At 38.8% G+C, this 18,440-nt stretch overlaps 1 protein-coding gene across 1 annotated transcript in view; it reads left to right on the top strand.

Annotated features, from left to right (window-relative positions):
• PTPRN2 (protein tyrosine phosphatase receptor type N2) overlaps window positions 1-18,440 on the top strand; it is a 599,582-nt gene that overhangs the window by 527,519 nt on the left and 53,623 nt on the right. Inside the window, exon 15 of the mRNA XM_050890935.1 lies at window positions 12,575-12,722. Within this exon, the coding sequence (XP_050746892.1) occupies window positions 12,575-12,722 (148 nt within the window). The remainder of the gene's footprint in view (window positions 1-12,574; window positions 12,723-18,440) is intronic.

Raw genomic sequence — 18,440 nt, forward strand, 5'->3', positions numbered from 1 at the left:
ACCTTATATCTGTAGTCCTACAAATGTTCCTTTGCAACAGTCTTGCAGACAGAGTTGTATTGTAGCAGAAAGTGCCATAGACTGTATGTTCGCTTCATTCATCAGACAGAATCAAAGGGTTTTTAGCTTAAACATAGCAGTTGTTAAATAGCATGCAGTAACAATACCTGAAGAAGCACTTTCATTATAAAATCATGTTTTGTATGTATTATAATTATGTGTTAGGTCAAAGACATCAAGGGTTCTTCTTAATCTGTAAGAATAACAAACCATGTAGACCACAACAGTAAGAGACAGTCACCATGCCAGTGTGGTAGGCTAGTGTAGGTAAGAGGTGGAATTTGTCAACGATTAAGCTAATGCAGAATCCAAAACCAAAGCTTTTCTAAATGCAGGAGTATTTCTGATGCAGATATTTAGCTACTGCTTTAGTAGGAAGGCACCCAGAAGAGTTGGTTTGATTAACCACAGCAACCACACAGAAGCAGCAACATAAAATCCCCAGCGCAGTGCTGGATCACAGCAGGAGGGATGTCCTGCTACTGCTCAGGTGGGCATGTGTGATACCTGCCTGAGAAAAGTGCTTTCTTCTTTCCTCATTGCCTCCTTTCACCTATTGGTGTCTTTGTTTGCATTAGACCAGTTTGACGGAAAGCATTATAATAGTGTCTAATTACTATTAAAGTAGTGAATATACTAATGGTGCCTTATACATTATTTCTTCTGGAAGTCCAGAAATTACTTTTGTGTCATTTAAAGTTCTGCTGGAGTCAAGAAAACTCTGTGGTATCTGAAGGTATGCACCAGCCTTTGACTTACCATATGTGTATCCTCACAACTGAATTTTGAGAAACTTTGTCCTTCAGGTAGGATTCTGGGGCCTGATATAAGAAATTTTTATTAAAGTCACCGGGAGCCTTTCAACTCACTTCAGTAACCAAAATAATAATAAGCCAACTCTTACATAGCACTTTTGATCAGTAGGTTCAAAGCTCTTTTTAAAGGTCAATATCATTATCCTGTCTTTTTAGTCCAGGAAGCTCAGGCACAGACAAGGAACTGTCTTGACCAAGACAAACCTTAAGGTCAGAAGCAGAGCCAGGAGTAGACCTCCATTCTCTGGTGTCCCAGTGCTCTGCTCTCACAACTAATCATATTGGCTTTAATAGACAAAGGATTGTATTGAAGGGTAATATTTTTGCCCTTTTTTGTCCCTCATTAGTCTTTTTTAAGACATGAAGGTATGACATGAAAGTATAAAGGAGTTCTGCACCTGGGTTTGTCAGATTTGATTCTGCGAGTTTAGTTTTGGCCTCATTATCTAAGAGCAAACTATTCCATATTTGGAGAGCTGGCTGAAGGATATTAAATACACATTGGAAAAGCTTGTGAAAACCAAACTGAGGATGTGCAGTCTATAGTCAGTTACCTCTATGATGGGAAAGGATGCCATCTACTCATTTTTTTAATCTCTTCTGAATTGATAACAGTTTTCTTCAAGAATATATTCCCAATCTGCTAGATCCTTAGCCATTGCACACATGCACATGCACACATGCACTGAATTTTAGGTTCTTTATTTTGCTTTTTCCTTCTGTTTAGCAGTAAGCTATGCTTGTACTGTCTACTCAAAACTACTACTGTCACTCTCTCAGTGTTTTCTCCTTGGTTCAGCATGTGAAGGGAAGTGTTCCAAGGAAAAGAAACAGCACACGAGGAAATGTTGACAGTTACCAGTTATGACCAAAATTCACTTCTTCCCATAGCATTTTCTTCATTTGCTATGTTCTGGTTTTTGTTTTTCTGATTTTCTTTCTTTGCAGAACAGTGTCTTCTTTCATCATTTCACTTCTTTGTTGACCTCTACAGTGTGTTCTTGGCTTCTTTTTCTGTCCTCTTTCACATTGTCTTTCCCTTGTTCTTATTTTGCCCTCTGTCACTTCAAATATTCTCATCTGTGGATTAGACCAGTGTTCCTCAAACATCTTTAAAGTGTTATCCCTTACTGGCTTCCATGGAAACCCAAGAGTCCCAGGAGTAGGTAGGATGTCTTCAGCTTACGCACTTCTAAAGCTTTCCTACCATCACTTCACAATCCCTTTTGAATGCTTTCATGAGAAAAATATTTGAGAATTTGAGAATCACCGAGCTAGGCCAACCTCAGCTGAAAATCCCATGGAGCATAGATAAAAGGTTACCTAAAAAATGAGACACTTCCTCTAGATTTGGGAGCTGGATAGATGCTAGCTGCATCTTCCTCATGGCCAGCATTGCTCAGTCTCCTGCTGGATGTTGGTTTGACGTGGCTGTGAGTGTGACACGGAAGGGATAGGGCAGAAGTCAGGCATGTCTTCTCCCACAGTCATCTCCATTAAGTCCTGAAAGTACTTCTGTGGAAAAAGAGTTTCTTCACTGCTTACTGTCCTCACTGGCAGTTACTCTAATTGGGTTGCTTCTCTGCAGTTTGCAGTGCGCAAACATGGAACTTCCTAGGTCGGTGATGTGGTTCCAAAATGGTCTGGAGTGCGAGGATTTGACCATTGAAGATGTTTGTGGAGTTTGAAGTTTCCTGTCTCTGACTGTTACAGGCGTTTTCTAAGGAAAAGGCTGATGATCCAGTCTGTTCTTTCCCTGTTTTTTCTCGCAGGTGACCATATGTTCACTTGTGCTTATGCATATTTTGCTGCTAGGCTGTGGGTATAGTGTGGATTGCAAGACTTCTTGGATTTCGTATTGCATATTCTCAATTTTCACACAAACCTGTGCGTGTGTTTGTGTACAAACTCTCACTATCAATTTTTATACCCTTTCCCCGCCCCTCCCCAAACCACTGAAAAGCAGAGGGGTTTTCCTTTATGAGTCATAATTTGATCCTGGAGAAGCACCTTTTCACTTTTACTGACATATTTAAGAAGAGTAGTAAGAGTATTACTGCTTATCCCTTTGCTCTAGCAGGGCTGTTATGTCTGTAGAAATCATATTTTCCTTTCTACCCTCAAGATGGCCACTGTCTAGCAGAGGCATAATTTGCCAGACTATCTATAAATCACATCATGTGCTGTATCACTTTGATGTACTTGGTCATGGTTGCCTGGGTTTTCCTAGTCTCATTATCTCTGAAGAACTTGACCACGCTTGAAGAGATTATTTTTAAACATGACGTTTTCAGAATTCTATATTTATCTCTTGGTAGTTTTTATATATAGTAAATGAAGATGACTGTACAAGTGCTCTAAAAAGAAACACAGACTTTAATTCATTAAAATCTAAATTTGCAAATACAGTACCCAACCGGGAACCCAAATTTAGATGCTTAATTGAGTTAGCAGGGCTTGGAGAGGAAGAAGGCAGGGAATTTGGTTTTGTGTTTTCAACTAGGTAATTAGTGTGTAATAATATATTTTTAAAGTTTTCATTTCAGACATACAACATCATTAGCAGGCATATAAATGAATCACAAATATGTTTTGGATTGTGGTATGATGTTCAAACCATTAGTAAGAAAGTGAAGTGAGAAGGGATCATCTGAAAAATAGGTTTAATGTGTAAGAAGAAAATAGCAGTTTCCTGTGAGAATGGAATTGGATGTCAATATTTATCACAGAGAGTCAAAGGACTTGATTTGTATATTTTTTTGCAGTTTTTCTGCTACTTTTTTATTCAGCTGTGTAGCTTGTGCTTTTACTTTTTAACAAAGCTACCAGAAGCACTTCCCAAAATGTCTCAGTTGATGAATTCAACTGACAATATCCTTGGCATCAGTTCCTATACTACGGAGTTGTCTTTAATGGGGAGGTTTGGGGTTTTTTGTTTTGGATTTATTTTTGTTTTTAAGAAATGTCACAACATATCTCATGCTGAAATAGCAGTATTTGGCTAAGAGGTTTAGCCCTCCATTTTTTGAAATAACATTCTTCCTTTATTTAAAGGCTATTTATTATTGAAGATTTTTATTGTGAAATCTACCATAAGAAGTACAGAAAGCCTGGAAACTGATTTTGGCTAATTCATCTTTTAAATCTGTATTATTTAGTTTGGCATGTCTTTGTATAAACAGAATCTAACGTGCATAAATTAAATTCCTCTACTCATCAATCACTTAAACTCTGTACTTCTAAACAAAACCCCCAAACCGAAACCTGTTCTAATTCCATTAGAGACAGAACATTTGGTGTGCTGTAATTACAAAAATGTTATCAGATATGGATTCATGAAGGTTGCATGACCTTTAGCCCTGTCTATAAACATGATCATGGGAAAAGGAAAAAACAGTGGTCAAGAAAACTGAGTTCTGAATTTCCCTGCAAAACCAGTGTTTTAGGAGCATATTCTGTGACTCTGGGAAATTCACTTCGATGCTTCTGCCCTTTCATTTCCCGTCTGGGAAACGGCAATGATACTTGCCTCCCCTGCAGAAGTAACGTGAGTACTTTCAGACAGTTGGACAGAAGGAGCTATAGAAATACAGAGATTGTAAGGGAGCAAATTATATTCCTTTTATGGTAATCATCATCTCCTTTTTGTTGAGGTTTATTTAAAGCAAAGTAATTGCAGAGGTGAAACTTCATAGGCATAATTTAGATTTCAAGAAAGGGAGTAAGGAGGAGGAGATGGGGGTGGTTGTATTTTAAGACCTAGAAGACACCGTTAAGTAGCTGATAATCCTTGAGAAGGGATTCTTTGTAGAGTGAATTTCTTTATCTTCTGCTATATTTAGAGAGCCAGGTAGAGTAAATATTTCATAATTAAGCTTTCTAATTTTTTTAATGTTTAATTTCTTAGCTACGTTTCCTTTCAAAAGCATACCTGCCTCCATCATTCCAATTCAAGCAATGTTTAGCATCACGTGTATTTTCCAATATTTCCTCCAGAGCTGAAATCCTGCGTCAGTCCACACTGGGTTGTATCCGGCCATTTCATTGGGATTTCATTGAGCACCTTTGGCAGCTGGGAGCTGTAAGAAAAGGGATTAGCGAGTGTTTGTCTGACACACACTGATCCCAGCACCTGCTGATTGGATTGAAGTAATCCTTTTACAAGTTACAAAACTCTATTATCAGAGCATTAAGAGAGGAGGAGGCAATGATATATGCTACATCAAGGGTGTATTAATTTAGATAAACAGAACATAGGTTGCCATTAATGTAGTTGTGAATTACAGTCTTTCTTGCAAAATTTGCACGATAGTCTAGTCTGGTAGATAATGGCATACACTGCACGTGCAAAGATGATACTTCTCTAGAAACCCAAGGAGAATCATTTAAAATTATTTTAGATGGCATGCTTAAAGCACGACTGCTCTCTGTGTACATGCTTAGTTGTTCACAATAATCTTCACATCTAAAAATATAAAATTGAAACTATGGAATGTCATTTTTTATTGTTGGCTGACATCACCATGGAAGTTAATTTATTTTTGAATAATACAACCTATTTGAAACCTGGGGATATTATTCTCAACTAGGCTGAATAGTTGCTTTGTCAGAGAATTGCCGCCTTCTGGGTTTTTTTTGTTTTCCTTCATTACCTACCATATTATGTATTATATTAGTAGTGGTTTATGCCAAATTGCTAGTAAATCTTCATAGTAGTTTTCAATACTTAATTGAAAAGGCTTCAAAACTACTCTTTTCACTGGTGTAATCAGGTACTGAGAAATACGAGAAAAATTAGATCAAAACACACTATGGTAGTAATACGGTTGCAAACACTGAGGAGGAAAAATAATTTCTCAGTGTATTTTATAAAGACAAAATACAAATTCCCAGGTTTTTATTTCCTAGATTTTTTCATTTGTGGTTACCTTAGACAGTTCTCGCTGATAAGATCAGGAGATCCGGGATGGCACAGGACAAGTTAGAAAAGAGAAAGGAGCCTTCAGCCTGAAACAACTGACTAATCAGATGATGAAATCCTGGCTCCAGTAAAGTCAGAAGTGTTGCCATTGACAGTAGTGGATGCAGAACGCTCCCCAGGATTGAAAATACGTGAGACTCTATAGCCAGATGTTAATTTACTGAGATTTCTTCCAGATACAAGTTCTATGAGATACTGACAATGAGTTGCCACAACAGAATTTTTATTTTTATGTGTATATATATAAACTCAATGTAACTAGACCAACAAAGTCACATTTCTCTACAGTTAATGTTGAAAACTTGATTTGCTGTGTTAGGACTAAAGCTAGTGCATTTAACAACGGTTATGAACTGACATTTCAGAGATGGAGCTGGTCTTGGTAACAGCTATAGGCTCTGCATTATTGTGGGTTGGTTGGATCAGAGCATCAGAAACACCTATGGTGCTTCAGTAGAACTGTAACGACTGGAGAAAACTGATGTCCTTAACATGTTAGTTGATCGAAAGACTTAAATTGGTTGAGATGATAGTGCATCCTCTCTTTATTTATCCTTTGTTAAGGAAGAAAGGTAGGAAAGGTATGGGCATAGTTTGGCTCTGCTCCAGTGTTTTCTTCTACGTGGCGCACCACTGAGAGCATTCTTCATGGAAACACGTGTGATGAGCTCCCAGCCTTTGGTCTCTGCAAGAACACCATGGCAGCTCAGAGAGAAAGACCAACCTTCTGTAAACAAGGAAGAGCCCAAAGTAACTTCAGTATTACTGTGAAACAGTGTTAAGAGATGTGAGAAATGCTTAGAAAATGTGAAGAAACACTGTGGTGCTCTGCATGGTCTGAATACGGCTCAGGATTCTAGTAGTGACACTTATCTGAGGGAGCTTTATTTGAGCAGATCTGGACAAGTGTGGGTGCACCAAAATAGAAGAATAAAGTAATCATAATTTTATAAAAGAGGAAGGGGGGGAAGGAAAGAGGAGAAGAGAAATGAACCTTTCTATTGCTATTCCCTGAGTCCAGACTCCAACCCTAGAAAATAATGGAGCACATATTAAAAAAGAAATTGCTGATTATCTAGCGAGAGATTTTTCAAGGGCACAAAAGGGAGATAAGTGTGAGGGTCTCATTTAAGAGGATGGGGAAGGCTGGAGTCTTCCCTTTGTGCATTTGCTAATCTCCTCCATCCTTTCCATTGGATAGCTGCACAATGAGTAAGAATGTGCATAATTTTATAAAGAATAAATCTTGCCTGGACAAACTTGATTGCTTTTTATTTAACTAAAACTATAAAAACAGTAGATGAAGTGAAAACAACAGATGTAATATATTCAGATTTTAATAAAGCCTTGAAACTGTCTCATGAATAGTTAATTGAAAAATTAATGTCAATTTTTTAGAAGACAATTATGTGGATTGAAATGTGGCTAAAGGATGATATACAAAAAGTAATGATCAAAAGCTATGTATGGGAGTGTCTGGCAGAGTACAGGAATTGCCATTAGATCCAGTTATATTTAACTTTTTAAATAATGATTTGGAAGTGGATGGAAGTGACAATGACTTTTACAAGTGGTATCACAGTGTAAAGTTCTGCACAGAAGTGATGACAGAGGAGGAATTCAAAAGTTTGAAAACCTTAGACCTGAAAACACATACAACAAATAAAGTTAAATTATCTTTGAAGAAAAGAGTCACAAGAAGAGATGTCTATAGTTTGCACAGATCCATTAATTCATGATCTGTGAAGACACTGAAATGTATACAAGCAGAAATTACACAGAACAGCAATATTCTGTGTAAGCAGACTAGGGTTGAAATAAATGGATTGGTGACAATGGGTAGCAAATTAGGTTTGCAATAGAAAAGCAATACTATTGGCATCCCTGTGAAAAAGACATCTCAAATGAGGACTACTGTTCCTTATTGAAAATATTTGTGTATTTCCAGGAATACAATGTATAGTTTGGAACAGTTTGTGTCCCAAGAAGTAGTAATGAACTGTGTTTCAGGCTTCTACTTCAGGTACAGGGCACCTAAATGTTAGAAAGTTTCTTAGTGAAGTACAAGAAACGACAGTATTTGAAGGCCTGGAAACGGGTAATCAGATAGGCTGCTTCTGTCTGTAAATTCTATAGCACTGCGAGTCATATGAGTGGGAACGGAGAAGTTTACTGTGAAGCCACTAATGATAAGGTATTAAGCTGGAAAAAAGAAAGACAAAGTCATGTGCTGTGTTGAAAGTAAATTGGATTTATGCAGAAAACTATTCCTCTCACATATAGTCAATGCAATATGTACTGAAGAAGACAAAGAAGTTTAAGCAGAATAGCAAAAATACTGGGGTGTCGTGTGCCAGAACAATGTAGCCTACAAGTTAGCAAGGAACAAAGGCAAAAAAAGCCTTTACTTAAGTCAATTGGAGAGAATAACAAAACAAATTGTTTCAAGTATGGTCGTTTAGTGCATAATTTGCTATATAACAAATAGCTAAGGCCCATTCTCTCCTCTCCAAAGTCCTTCTGAGGAACCCAGTGAAGCACCATGGCACTGCCTGGCCCTCTGCATCTCTGGAAAGAGCGGCAGCAGTTTGAAAGCAGTGGCTCTCACACTGTTAGGTGAAAGGTGTGGATCTGAGTGGTCACCGTTCACAAGGATTAAGATAATGTCCCATCCACTTCCTCAGCTGACATTTGAGATTCAATTAGACCTGCCGAGGTCTGTCAATTTAACAGTTGCCCATCTTTTGATTAAAAGAGACATCCTCGGTCGTGAACAGAGTGTCTAATCAAGTACCATATTGGAAGTATGTTGTCAAAAATAATTGCTTTTTGTAATAGCTGAACATCAGCTAATAAAATAGGTGTTTTTAAAACAAATATCTTGACAGATGCAAACCATACTATCTCTGAAGAAGGTATTTGGAGATTGACCGGACAATTAGAATTTAATTGTTATATCTGTTAACCTTAATTTAGTCATAGAACACGCACTGGATGCCACTTCTTGAGTAAAGAAAAAAGTAAAGAATAACAAAGTGGTTTGATACTGTATTACAACATCAACCGAGTGCTCAGGAAGTTTTGCCAAAGCCAAGCCAGGCCGTTGTGCTCTGTCTTTGTGCCCGTGTTCAGGCACGCTGAATCTGTCTTAATATTTGCCACTGGCACTGGTTCTCTTGGCCAGAGATTCATTGTCCCTGGGACAGTTTTTCATCCTCTGGCTGAAAGCTCATCTTTTGCTTTACTTCTGGCATGTCTCACCCAATAATAATAGGTTTTCCAACACATCCCCCCTCTCCACATAACGTCGATGCGTCCTCCTTATCCCCGTAACATGTTTGGTAGCAGGAGTATCTCATCTGTGTATATAAGAGAAAGTATGAACTGGGCTACCAGTTGTCCTTGCAGATGAGGGCCTGTGGAAGGAAAATTATGACTTAATGAAATTTAACGTACATCAGGAGATCTGTCCGAGCAGACAGTGTTTGTTTAAATAATAGCATATACTTGGGATTACAGGACTTGTCTTGATGTGGACATATTGGTGAGACCAGACCTCTACCTTTTTCAGCAGGCTTTGAGGAGCATTACAATAACAGTGGTGACAACCTCTATTTATTCTACCTGCTGCTCTGGGATGAGGAAAATCATGTGCGTGTTTGACATGTTGGTAATGAATTTCTTTTGTACCAGGCAAATGCTGCAGAATGTCTCATGAAAACATCCTAATTAAGGAGTGGATTTGAGTAGACATACAATCTCTAAAATATCAGAAGTTCCACTCAATTTAATGTACATCCAGCAGCTCCCAAGAGAGTGTTTCAAAATCACTAAGCTTCTGTTTAGCAAAATGGGGATGAGCGTAGGGGCTCTGAAGGACAGTAAATGAAAGATTACTTAACTCTGAGGGAATTGTCTGACTCCTGAATGTTTTAAAGGAAGCTTCTTTCTCGGTTGCTTTTTTAAACATGTGTAAAGCAGATGTTCATATTGTGCAGAGCCTTCCACAGGTCTGTTCAAATAGTCAAACACCTTTCCAGATCTGTCAGGAAGTGCCCTGTGAATCTGATCCATGCGATGCAGGTGTTGAAACTACACGAAAAGTGGTTGTCTGGTTAAAGTAAAGGTTTCAGTGTGTTTTCGTTTGAACATTCATTTCTCTTTACACTCAGGATTCCCTGAAAAAGGAAGGTAAAAGTAAAAAGAGTGTTCCTTTTTAAAGAGAGATGACTTATTTAAAAATCCATGTGCATTAAAAACCAATCAAACTATCTTAACTGTGTCACATTTGATGATTTAGAAAGAAAATAAAATTTCTTTTTTAAATGCAATCCTTGAAATCATCAAATAGACAAGTTGGAGCCAACAGGGAGCTCCTTGCTACATAGAGCCCTGCCTTAGGAATCAAATGTTCATGGCCCTTTTCCTACAGCTTCGTGGATCTCATAGTATTTTGGAGAGATTCAGTGTTGGCAGATCTGTATATCTGTATAAAATGTCCCTGAAGTCTATGGGACATTGGTGATGGGCATGTCAAAATGAATCAGATTATAAAACTGTGCTTTAAAATTGGAAGATGCTACGGGCTGGTCCTTGACTGCCTGATCTCTGTCTGCTGCATGCTAAACAGCTTCTCTGAAACCAGGAGTCTTGGCTCAGTGGTATTGTAAGATTTTGCTATTTTTTCCCTTTGCCTCATAAAAATTCTTATATACCAACTAGTCTCTGCTCAGGAGGGATTACCTTTTTTTTTTATTATGTTCAATATACATATCCAGGCACAGATTTACTAGGAGAAAAGAACGGGATATTTAGCCTCCCTCCTTTCCCCGGTAGCAACAGCCTTTTGGCAAGGACAAGCAAGCTATCAGAGGGTGGTTTCCTCCCATTAACTTGCAGGTTAAGGCTGGGAACGTGTTAGCTGACCTGCTCCCCTAACACACGACGGGGCCACGCAACTTTCCCAGCTCCCTATCCGTCAGGTCACAGCTCTGTCCACTGTGATGCTTTTTCCTTCATTACAGGAAAAAAGCAATCACACAGTAGGTGTTTTGATTGTATCTAGGCCACCACTATTTTTTACCTCCTTTAGAAACCTTTCTTCTAATGCAATATATTTCTGTGTCCTTAAAGATATCCTTTCTGGAAGTGTCACTTCTTGAATTGCTTTTCAGTAACAGGTTTGACTTACAAATCTTGTGTAAAGACGCACACAGCCGACAAACCCTGCACAAAACAAAGCTGTGTGTCAGGGGCTCTTTTGTAACTGAAAAACCGTTCAAGCTGCAAGAGAGAGCACTATCCTGCTTCGCCGGTCGACTGGGAAGCGCGATGGAGCGACAGCTTTAGCAGAGCTCCCATTTGGCGGAAAACAAGCTGCAAGCTTTTTGCACCTTCTGTTAAACCTGCTGAGAGGGCATGAGAGCCTTTCTTTAAAGCATGTTTGGGAAGAACTATTTGACATAACAGAGATTGTCTATGGAAAAGGTTTTCTAAGCAATTAAACTGCTTTTTATACTTTTCAGTGAATCTTTTCCAGGAGCTTTTTCTAGACAAGTGTTGCTACAGATTGGGCTGCATTAGTGAGTGCTTCAGCAGGGACTGCTTTGACTGATGTTTGGGCCAGAGGCACCCACAGCTCTGCTCCCGACCCCCGTCCAGATCCTGAGCCTGTCCCCTAAACAGTCTGTCCCCTTCTTAGTCTGTTTAAGGATGGTAACTTCAACCTACCTTGTACAGGTAGTATGGAGTTTAATTTACAAATATGAACTGAGTGAAATGTGAGATTGTTCTGTTGCTTACTGTAGGAGAAGATGACAGGCTTTTGAAAGGTAGCTTGGCTGTATAAGTAGGCTTACAGTACCAGGTGATCATTTTCTTAGTTTTCATGTTAAAGGGAGGGGAAGATTTCTTTTTTTCCCCACCCTTCCTCCTTTCTGCTCTCATCTCCTCACCTACTTGGATGATTTTCAGGTCCATGGGGTGAAGGAATAGGGTTTTAGTTCACTTTTGGCAAACCTTTGGAACTGAATTCCTGATCCACTGCTGTACTGCATCTCTAGCCTTGGGAGATCTGCAAAAACTTAAGACCTGCACCAATATACTCTGATGGGCCATCATTCCTGCTACAGCCACTTAATTTTTCTTTGGTGATGCTTCTCCTAACACTGTTGACTTTACTGAATGCCAGGTACAATCTTTAATGTATTGCAGGATGAGTTCCTAATGACCCAGTACTTGAGTCACGAGACTTCAGCCTGGCAATTTTTTAATTCTCCTCAACAGCTGTATCATTGTTGTGACTTGCATATGTGCTTGAACTTTAGTTTTAGAAGCCTTTGGTTTGATGTGAGCTGTTGTTGTAGTAAGTAATTTTTATCAATGGGCTTTTCTTTCTTTTTCATTGCCTGATGAAAGAGACATTTGGGCTTACATTTTCTAGGTCCTGAAGAAGAGATAGTTTTCTCCTGAAGCTCAGTAGCTGGGGATTTCAAGCATTTCTTCTCTGTTAGCACTGGTACATGTTAGCGTTCTCATTTTGTATAGAACAAATAAGCTTGATGTTAACTCTCTTAAGTGAATGAATTAGCCGTAAGACTGAGTGTGTTTTGTCCCCAAAGCTTAGGATTCCTGTGCTTTCCATCCTGAGATACATCCTTTTAGCTTAGCTTTGAGCCTAGCTCAGTCAATGCTTAATACAGTATTCTTTTAATTCCAGTCCTACATGGAAGATCACCTGAAAAACAAGAATCGTCTGGAGAAAGAGTGGGAAGCTCTGTGTGCTTATCAGGCTGAACCCAATGCCACCACTGTTGCACAGCAGGAGGAAAATATCCAGAAGAATCGCTCACGGGCTGTAGTACCATGTATGTACACTTTTAATTTGGATGACTGCATTTTAAGTTCTTGATACTTTTCTCAATATCCTTTGCACGGTGGTTTGAAAGCTACAGAAGACAGGCAAACAGAATACAGCGTAGCTTATATGTGTACTAGAAAACTGTAGCTACAACTGTGGACTGGGTGCACGTCCTGTTGTCATATCAGACAGTGTTAATCTCCTTATCAGTTGCATATATGTTACAAAAATGCACAAGTATATCACACAGCACTGCTGCTGCAGCTGTGCTGTCACATGAAATTCAATAGCCAGAGTGCTTTTCAATGCTGGAATATACTTTCTGTACAAGAGTGGCATCTGTAGCCATTCAACAGAAAGAAGTTTGGCTTGTGTTTAGACAAGTTGGTATCATGTCCATCCAACAGTAATACCAGCAGTCTATAATCAGAGCTAGATGATCTGTTTATCAGATACTCAGCTGTACTGAATGAGCCCCTTTAGGCTTCAGTGGATAAGCTTGCAAACTGGGTTCTCTCTCTGCTAGGCTTAGGATAAAAAGAGAAAAAGGAAAAAAAAAACCCAGCCACTGTTTATATTCCTAGAAACTGCTCTTCCCTGTAAGCAGCGACCTTTCTGAGCTTGAAATAAAAGCAACATATTTTTCCTATGCAAATTTCTATATCTCATAGATTACATTGGTAATCTATAGCCACACATTTTATTAAGCAACCAATGAAAGAAAACTGAAACTGAGAATATATGCACAGTCCACAGCAACAAAAATGCTCTCAGTCAGTGTGCCCACAACCCAGCTGGGTAGCTTGGCAAACATATATAGCTATTTTAATTTTTAAAGTGCCCTGAAAACATTAATTTTCCCTATGAGAGCCTTGAGTAAGTCCTATTCCTCCTTCAGAAATGGGGAAATGACAGGTAACACGTTAAGTAAATGTCAGAGCCAGATTTAGAGTGAAGATTCTTTGGAAGTACATGATAATTTAACTAAGCCCATCAGTCCTTGCCTATTTGCTTCAGCACGGTTTGGCTCTCTTGTTTATGTAGTGGCTCTTTCTGCAATACTTTGCCGCTTAGGAGAGGAGTACAGTAGTTTGGCGATATGCATTCTCCTGAGTAAATATGGTGCTGGTCGAAAGCCTTTTGGGGCAACAGCAACAATTTGCTGACTTCCATGTGTTTTGAGATCAGGTCTGCTGAAAAGTTCTAAAGAAGTCACCATGAAAGTTAAAGGAGTGCAAGACTTCTGTGCTCTTTTCCATCCTGAAAAAATAGCATTTAACCGACATGATAGGAAGTGAAAATTGCTCCATGATAATGTGTATTGATCCAAGTTAATCTTCCTGCTTAAAGTGTTCTTTTCAATGTGGACTTACAGTCAGACCATCTTAAACTATTCCAAGTCCCTGCTCATAAATTAAGCCAGATGATTGTTTCTGGTTGCTGCCTTGGAGACAGCATGGGAGCTACAGGTGTTGCCAGAAATTGATGCTGGTTATTCAGCCAATGTAGGAAGCGTGTCTGCATGATACAACGAGCAATAAGATAGGGATCCTCAGACTAGACCGTTCCAGCTCTGAATCCAGAAGTCACACAGCTGCGGCAGTGCTAAAGAGCAGAGATTTTTAGCTTGGGTGTCACGCCACACTAGAGAGCTGAACTATTTTCAGAGCTAAGATAGTCTGTCTCTTTTCATCGTGTTGTACCATGTGGATGAATCAGCCTACGCTGATCAGCCTTCAGTTGACAAGTCTCCGCCATTGTTTCTTCCATGGCATATTGTTACGCCTGTTCTTCCCATCGCTGAGTCTAGACTGAATCAGTACTACCTGGGAAAGTATATGGACATGGACAGGGTGGCTGCAATTTATCTGAAGCTTTAATTACAAGTATTTTAGCACATTTAAAATCTCTCAGTACTTTTACAAGAGTAAAATGCTATTTTTTGACTTTGTTACAATGTGGAAACTTCTATTATAGCTATTCGTGCACTGGGAGCTTTCCTTTTTGACTGAATTGCACAAAATTACCTGCCCTCACTTTCTGAAGTTGCTGCGCACTGGTAAACAGCTGTCATGTTATATCCTTAAAACTACTTTGATGATGGGTGGAAAGTGTGGCATAGAGTTTAAACAATATTAAATTTTGATAAGGTGATGGTTATTGTAGACTCTAAGATTAGACTGAGATGAGAAAGAGCCCAGTTTGCCCACTTTTTTCTGAATATGTTTGACATTAAAACTATAGCAAAAAGTCACAGATTTGCTTCATAATAAATTAAGAAGCAAAGCTGATATGCTTTTGATATGCTACAAAGTTGTTATGCTACATTCAAAGTATTCTCACAGAGTAATGCCTTGTTAGCATTTCCTTACCACTTTCATATTCATAATCACCTTGACAAGGTAGAACAGGATTGCCGATTCATGTAAAAGATTTCATCTTAGGAAGGCTTCAAAGAAGCTTTAATATCATGTTGTATTTACTTTGCATTTTCCTTTTTTAACCAGTCTTAAAATAATACAATATTATTTTTTACTGATTACACAACTGATATAATTTCTAGATTAACGTTATCTTTAATCTCACAATTTTATCATAGCTTACTCTTATACCTATCTTCTCTGTTTACAAACAGCTTTTAAAATACTTGGTAGCAGAACACCTTGACACTGCACTTAATTAATTACTAGTTAAAAAAATTCTAACAGTTGAGGTAACTTGGACCTTCTAGATTAACAAAACTGCATCCTTTTATCCAACCAATAAGCAGATTGCTATAATTTAGGGCAAGGGGATACCTTTTTTTCTGTATGAACACATGAGCAGCTCAATTTGTTGATGTCCAAAAAAAATCTTTCCAGACTTTATTTTCTCTTCTTGCATCTTTGCAAAATAAAACCACCTCAATAGAGTCAATACTGTATGTTGTTATTTATGTATACCATAGATACATATAGGTATTTTAAACATTTGGCAAACAACTTTTTGCAGTGAACATCTGTCAAAAGCTGTCTACCGTCGCTGTGTCCACGGTATATATTAGAGCAACCTGTTTACCTCTGTGCTTTGGTTTTCCTCCAAAGGAAAGCAAAGCATTTGGGGGCAGAGTGTGCGCCCGGCTCTGAGGCTTGTCTGCGGTCAGAGCTGGGGATGTGCGCCGAGGACAGGAGCACTTGAGCAGAGGGTACTTGCTCTGGGTGTGTGCATTATCCGTATCGGTAATACGTATATAAATAGTGCTCTGGAATAAATTAAACTGATTTCAGTTCAGATCTAAGAAGAGTTCTATTTTGTGCAAATAACTTATAGGCAAAATAATGATAATCAACAAATTACAGTTCCTCACAGTCTTCAGACTGCTCCACTTCTGCTCCTCAGTAGTTCTTCACTTTCTTACTTCAGTGTAGTTCTGTATAGTGCTTTGTATGGAAAAAAAAAAATCAGTCTAAATCTAGAAGGAAGAGAATCATGATCCGGGCAGAATGTGCCAGGTTGATTGTTGTGAGATTCGCTCTGCTCTGTGATGCCTGGATTCAGACAACCCAAAGTCGCCCATATTCTTTGTTTCCAGCCTTTGTTGGTTCTGTTCCTTTAGAAGTATCTAACTAAAAGGAAACAGAAGACAGAGGGAATTGGGTAAGATGTGAGTCTTATTTTTCCAAGCTTTCAATCCCCATCTGAAAAACAGCAAAAGTCATAGATCTTCATTAAGTCGCAGGGCCACTGTGAGATGGCATACTACTGTAGTATTGGTCACTGTTTAAATAATCCAGATAGATATGACGTTTTGCACTCAGCTCAGTCGTTTAAACACAGGAATCCAGTGCCATTTGAGATGCCTCAAGTATTCAGGGTACCCACACAGAGCTAGTAGGTATAACACAGGCTCTATGGGAGACCTGTGCCCTCCTAGCTGCTAGCCTGAGTGTCCTTAGGGCACCTCAGATATGACTAGAAACCTACACTGAGGCATTGAATCAAGTTCTCTAGACATGATTCTGTGAAACCATAGATTAAGATGCCTAAATTTAAGTGTCTCCATGTAGCTGCCTCCATATGAGCCAGGTGTCAAAGCACCCGTTACAGCCACTGAAGAGCCAGTCAGTGCAGTGGCATCAAGAGAGCTGTGCAATGGCCAAAAGTTGGTATTTGGTTTACAGTGAAATTAATAGCTCTAGGATGCCCTCGTATATCCTGTATGAGCTTCAGATGCTGGTCCAATAGGGTACAAGTCTTTAGGTCCTGTGTCATATCTGTTATCCTTGTGCAATGTCTCATCTACTCTACAGTTTCTCAAACAGGATGGTATGTTCATGTTCACCCAACTAAATGAAGCTCCATTAAATGTAACCTAGTCCACATGAAGATATCTGTATGTAGACACCAAAACTTAGGTTTCTCAGTCTATAAATTGAGTTTTTATATACTGCAAACTCATATGTATTTGCTTTATCTTTTGTCCCTTATCCTCTATCCTTCATACTTTGTAATTTATACTTTATATTTTATATTTATATAAAATACGACATTGTGCTATATTTCTGCTCAGCTATAGGTTAGTACTAGCCTTCTTGTTTAGGAAGCCTCTCTCTGCCACACATATCCATCTATACGTTTTGCTTTTCTTTCAGCTGTGGCTTGGCTGGAGCAATAGCAAATGCAAAGTAGTTCAGCATTCAGCAGTAGCTGTTGTAGATATTTGAAATGATGACGAGCTGTAGCTCGGCCAGATTGCAGTAGCTAGTAACAGCATTTGTCTTTTCTCTCACTTCCTTATTACCATCCCTCTCCTCTCCTATTTCTTCATTCATTTTTCTTTCTCGCTTTTTAGATTGACCTTATATATCTTCCTTTTCTGTTATCCCCTTCCTTCCTTTTATTTCCTGCTTCTCCTGCTTCTCTTTCCTTGCTTCTAACATAATCAATATGCAGGTTTTAAAAAAATCTTGTACCTTCGTCATTTTCCCCATAGTTGCTTATTGTTAACATAACAAACTAGTGTCCATGGTATTCTTTTTTTTTTCCTGCCTGTTTCTGAAGAGCTATTATGCTAGTTCCTAGAAGCTTTGAGGTGATAACAGGCATAGACAAGCACAATCTGTTCATTGTCAATATGAACACTTCATGCTGCAACTGAAGCACACATGGGTGCACACTCTTGATGATATATGCAGAAAACACATGTACAACCTTTTTTGCACACTTTTTTTTTTTCCTGAGCGCAAATACAAAGTCTCACCACCTTTTCACTACCAAAGCCCTAACATGTCTCACCCTCTGATAAACCCTCCAAGACAGTAGGATAATGATATAGAACACTAAATTAGAGGGTCTGGATAAAACATTATGTTTAAAAAAAAAAGATCCTGAAGGTACTGATCTGACACTTGACTTTTATTGGAGAGTCACACTGACATGTGTTTGCTAAATACTGATGAATCACTGTCTGCTCTCTTTCCCTCATCCATTTGAAAACATTTCACACATTTTCTTTGGTGATTAGTTCAAACACTTTTGCTATCCAATGAATGGGGCTTATCCTGAGTGCTTACTTAGCTTCAGATACGTGAGAGACCACATTTAGTGCATGTAACCTGCATATCTCCTGCATAGCCAAAAGGTTTCAGAGCTGTAGTTCTTCAAGCACTCTGTGACAATGCTCATTATAAAGCTTCCTATAAAAAATCTTGGGTAGCCCCAAGATCTCAGATGTCACAAGTTCATT

This window comes from Gymnogyps californianus, chromosome 2 (genome assembly GCF_018139145.2).
Source record: "Gymnogyps californianus isolate 813 chromosome 2, ASM1813914v2, whole genome shotgun sequence".
NCBI lineage: Eukaryota > Metazoa > Chordata > Aves > Accipitriformes > Cathartidae > Gymnogyps > Gymnogyps californianus.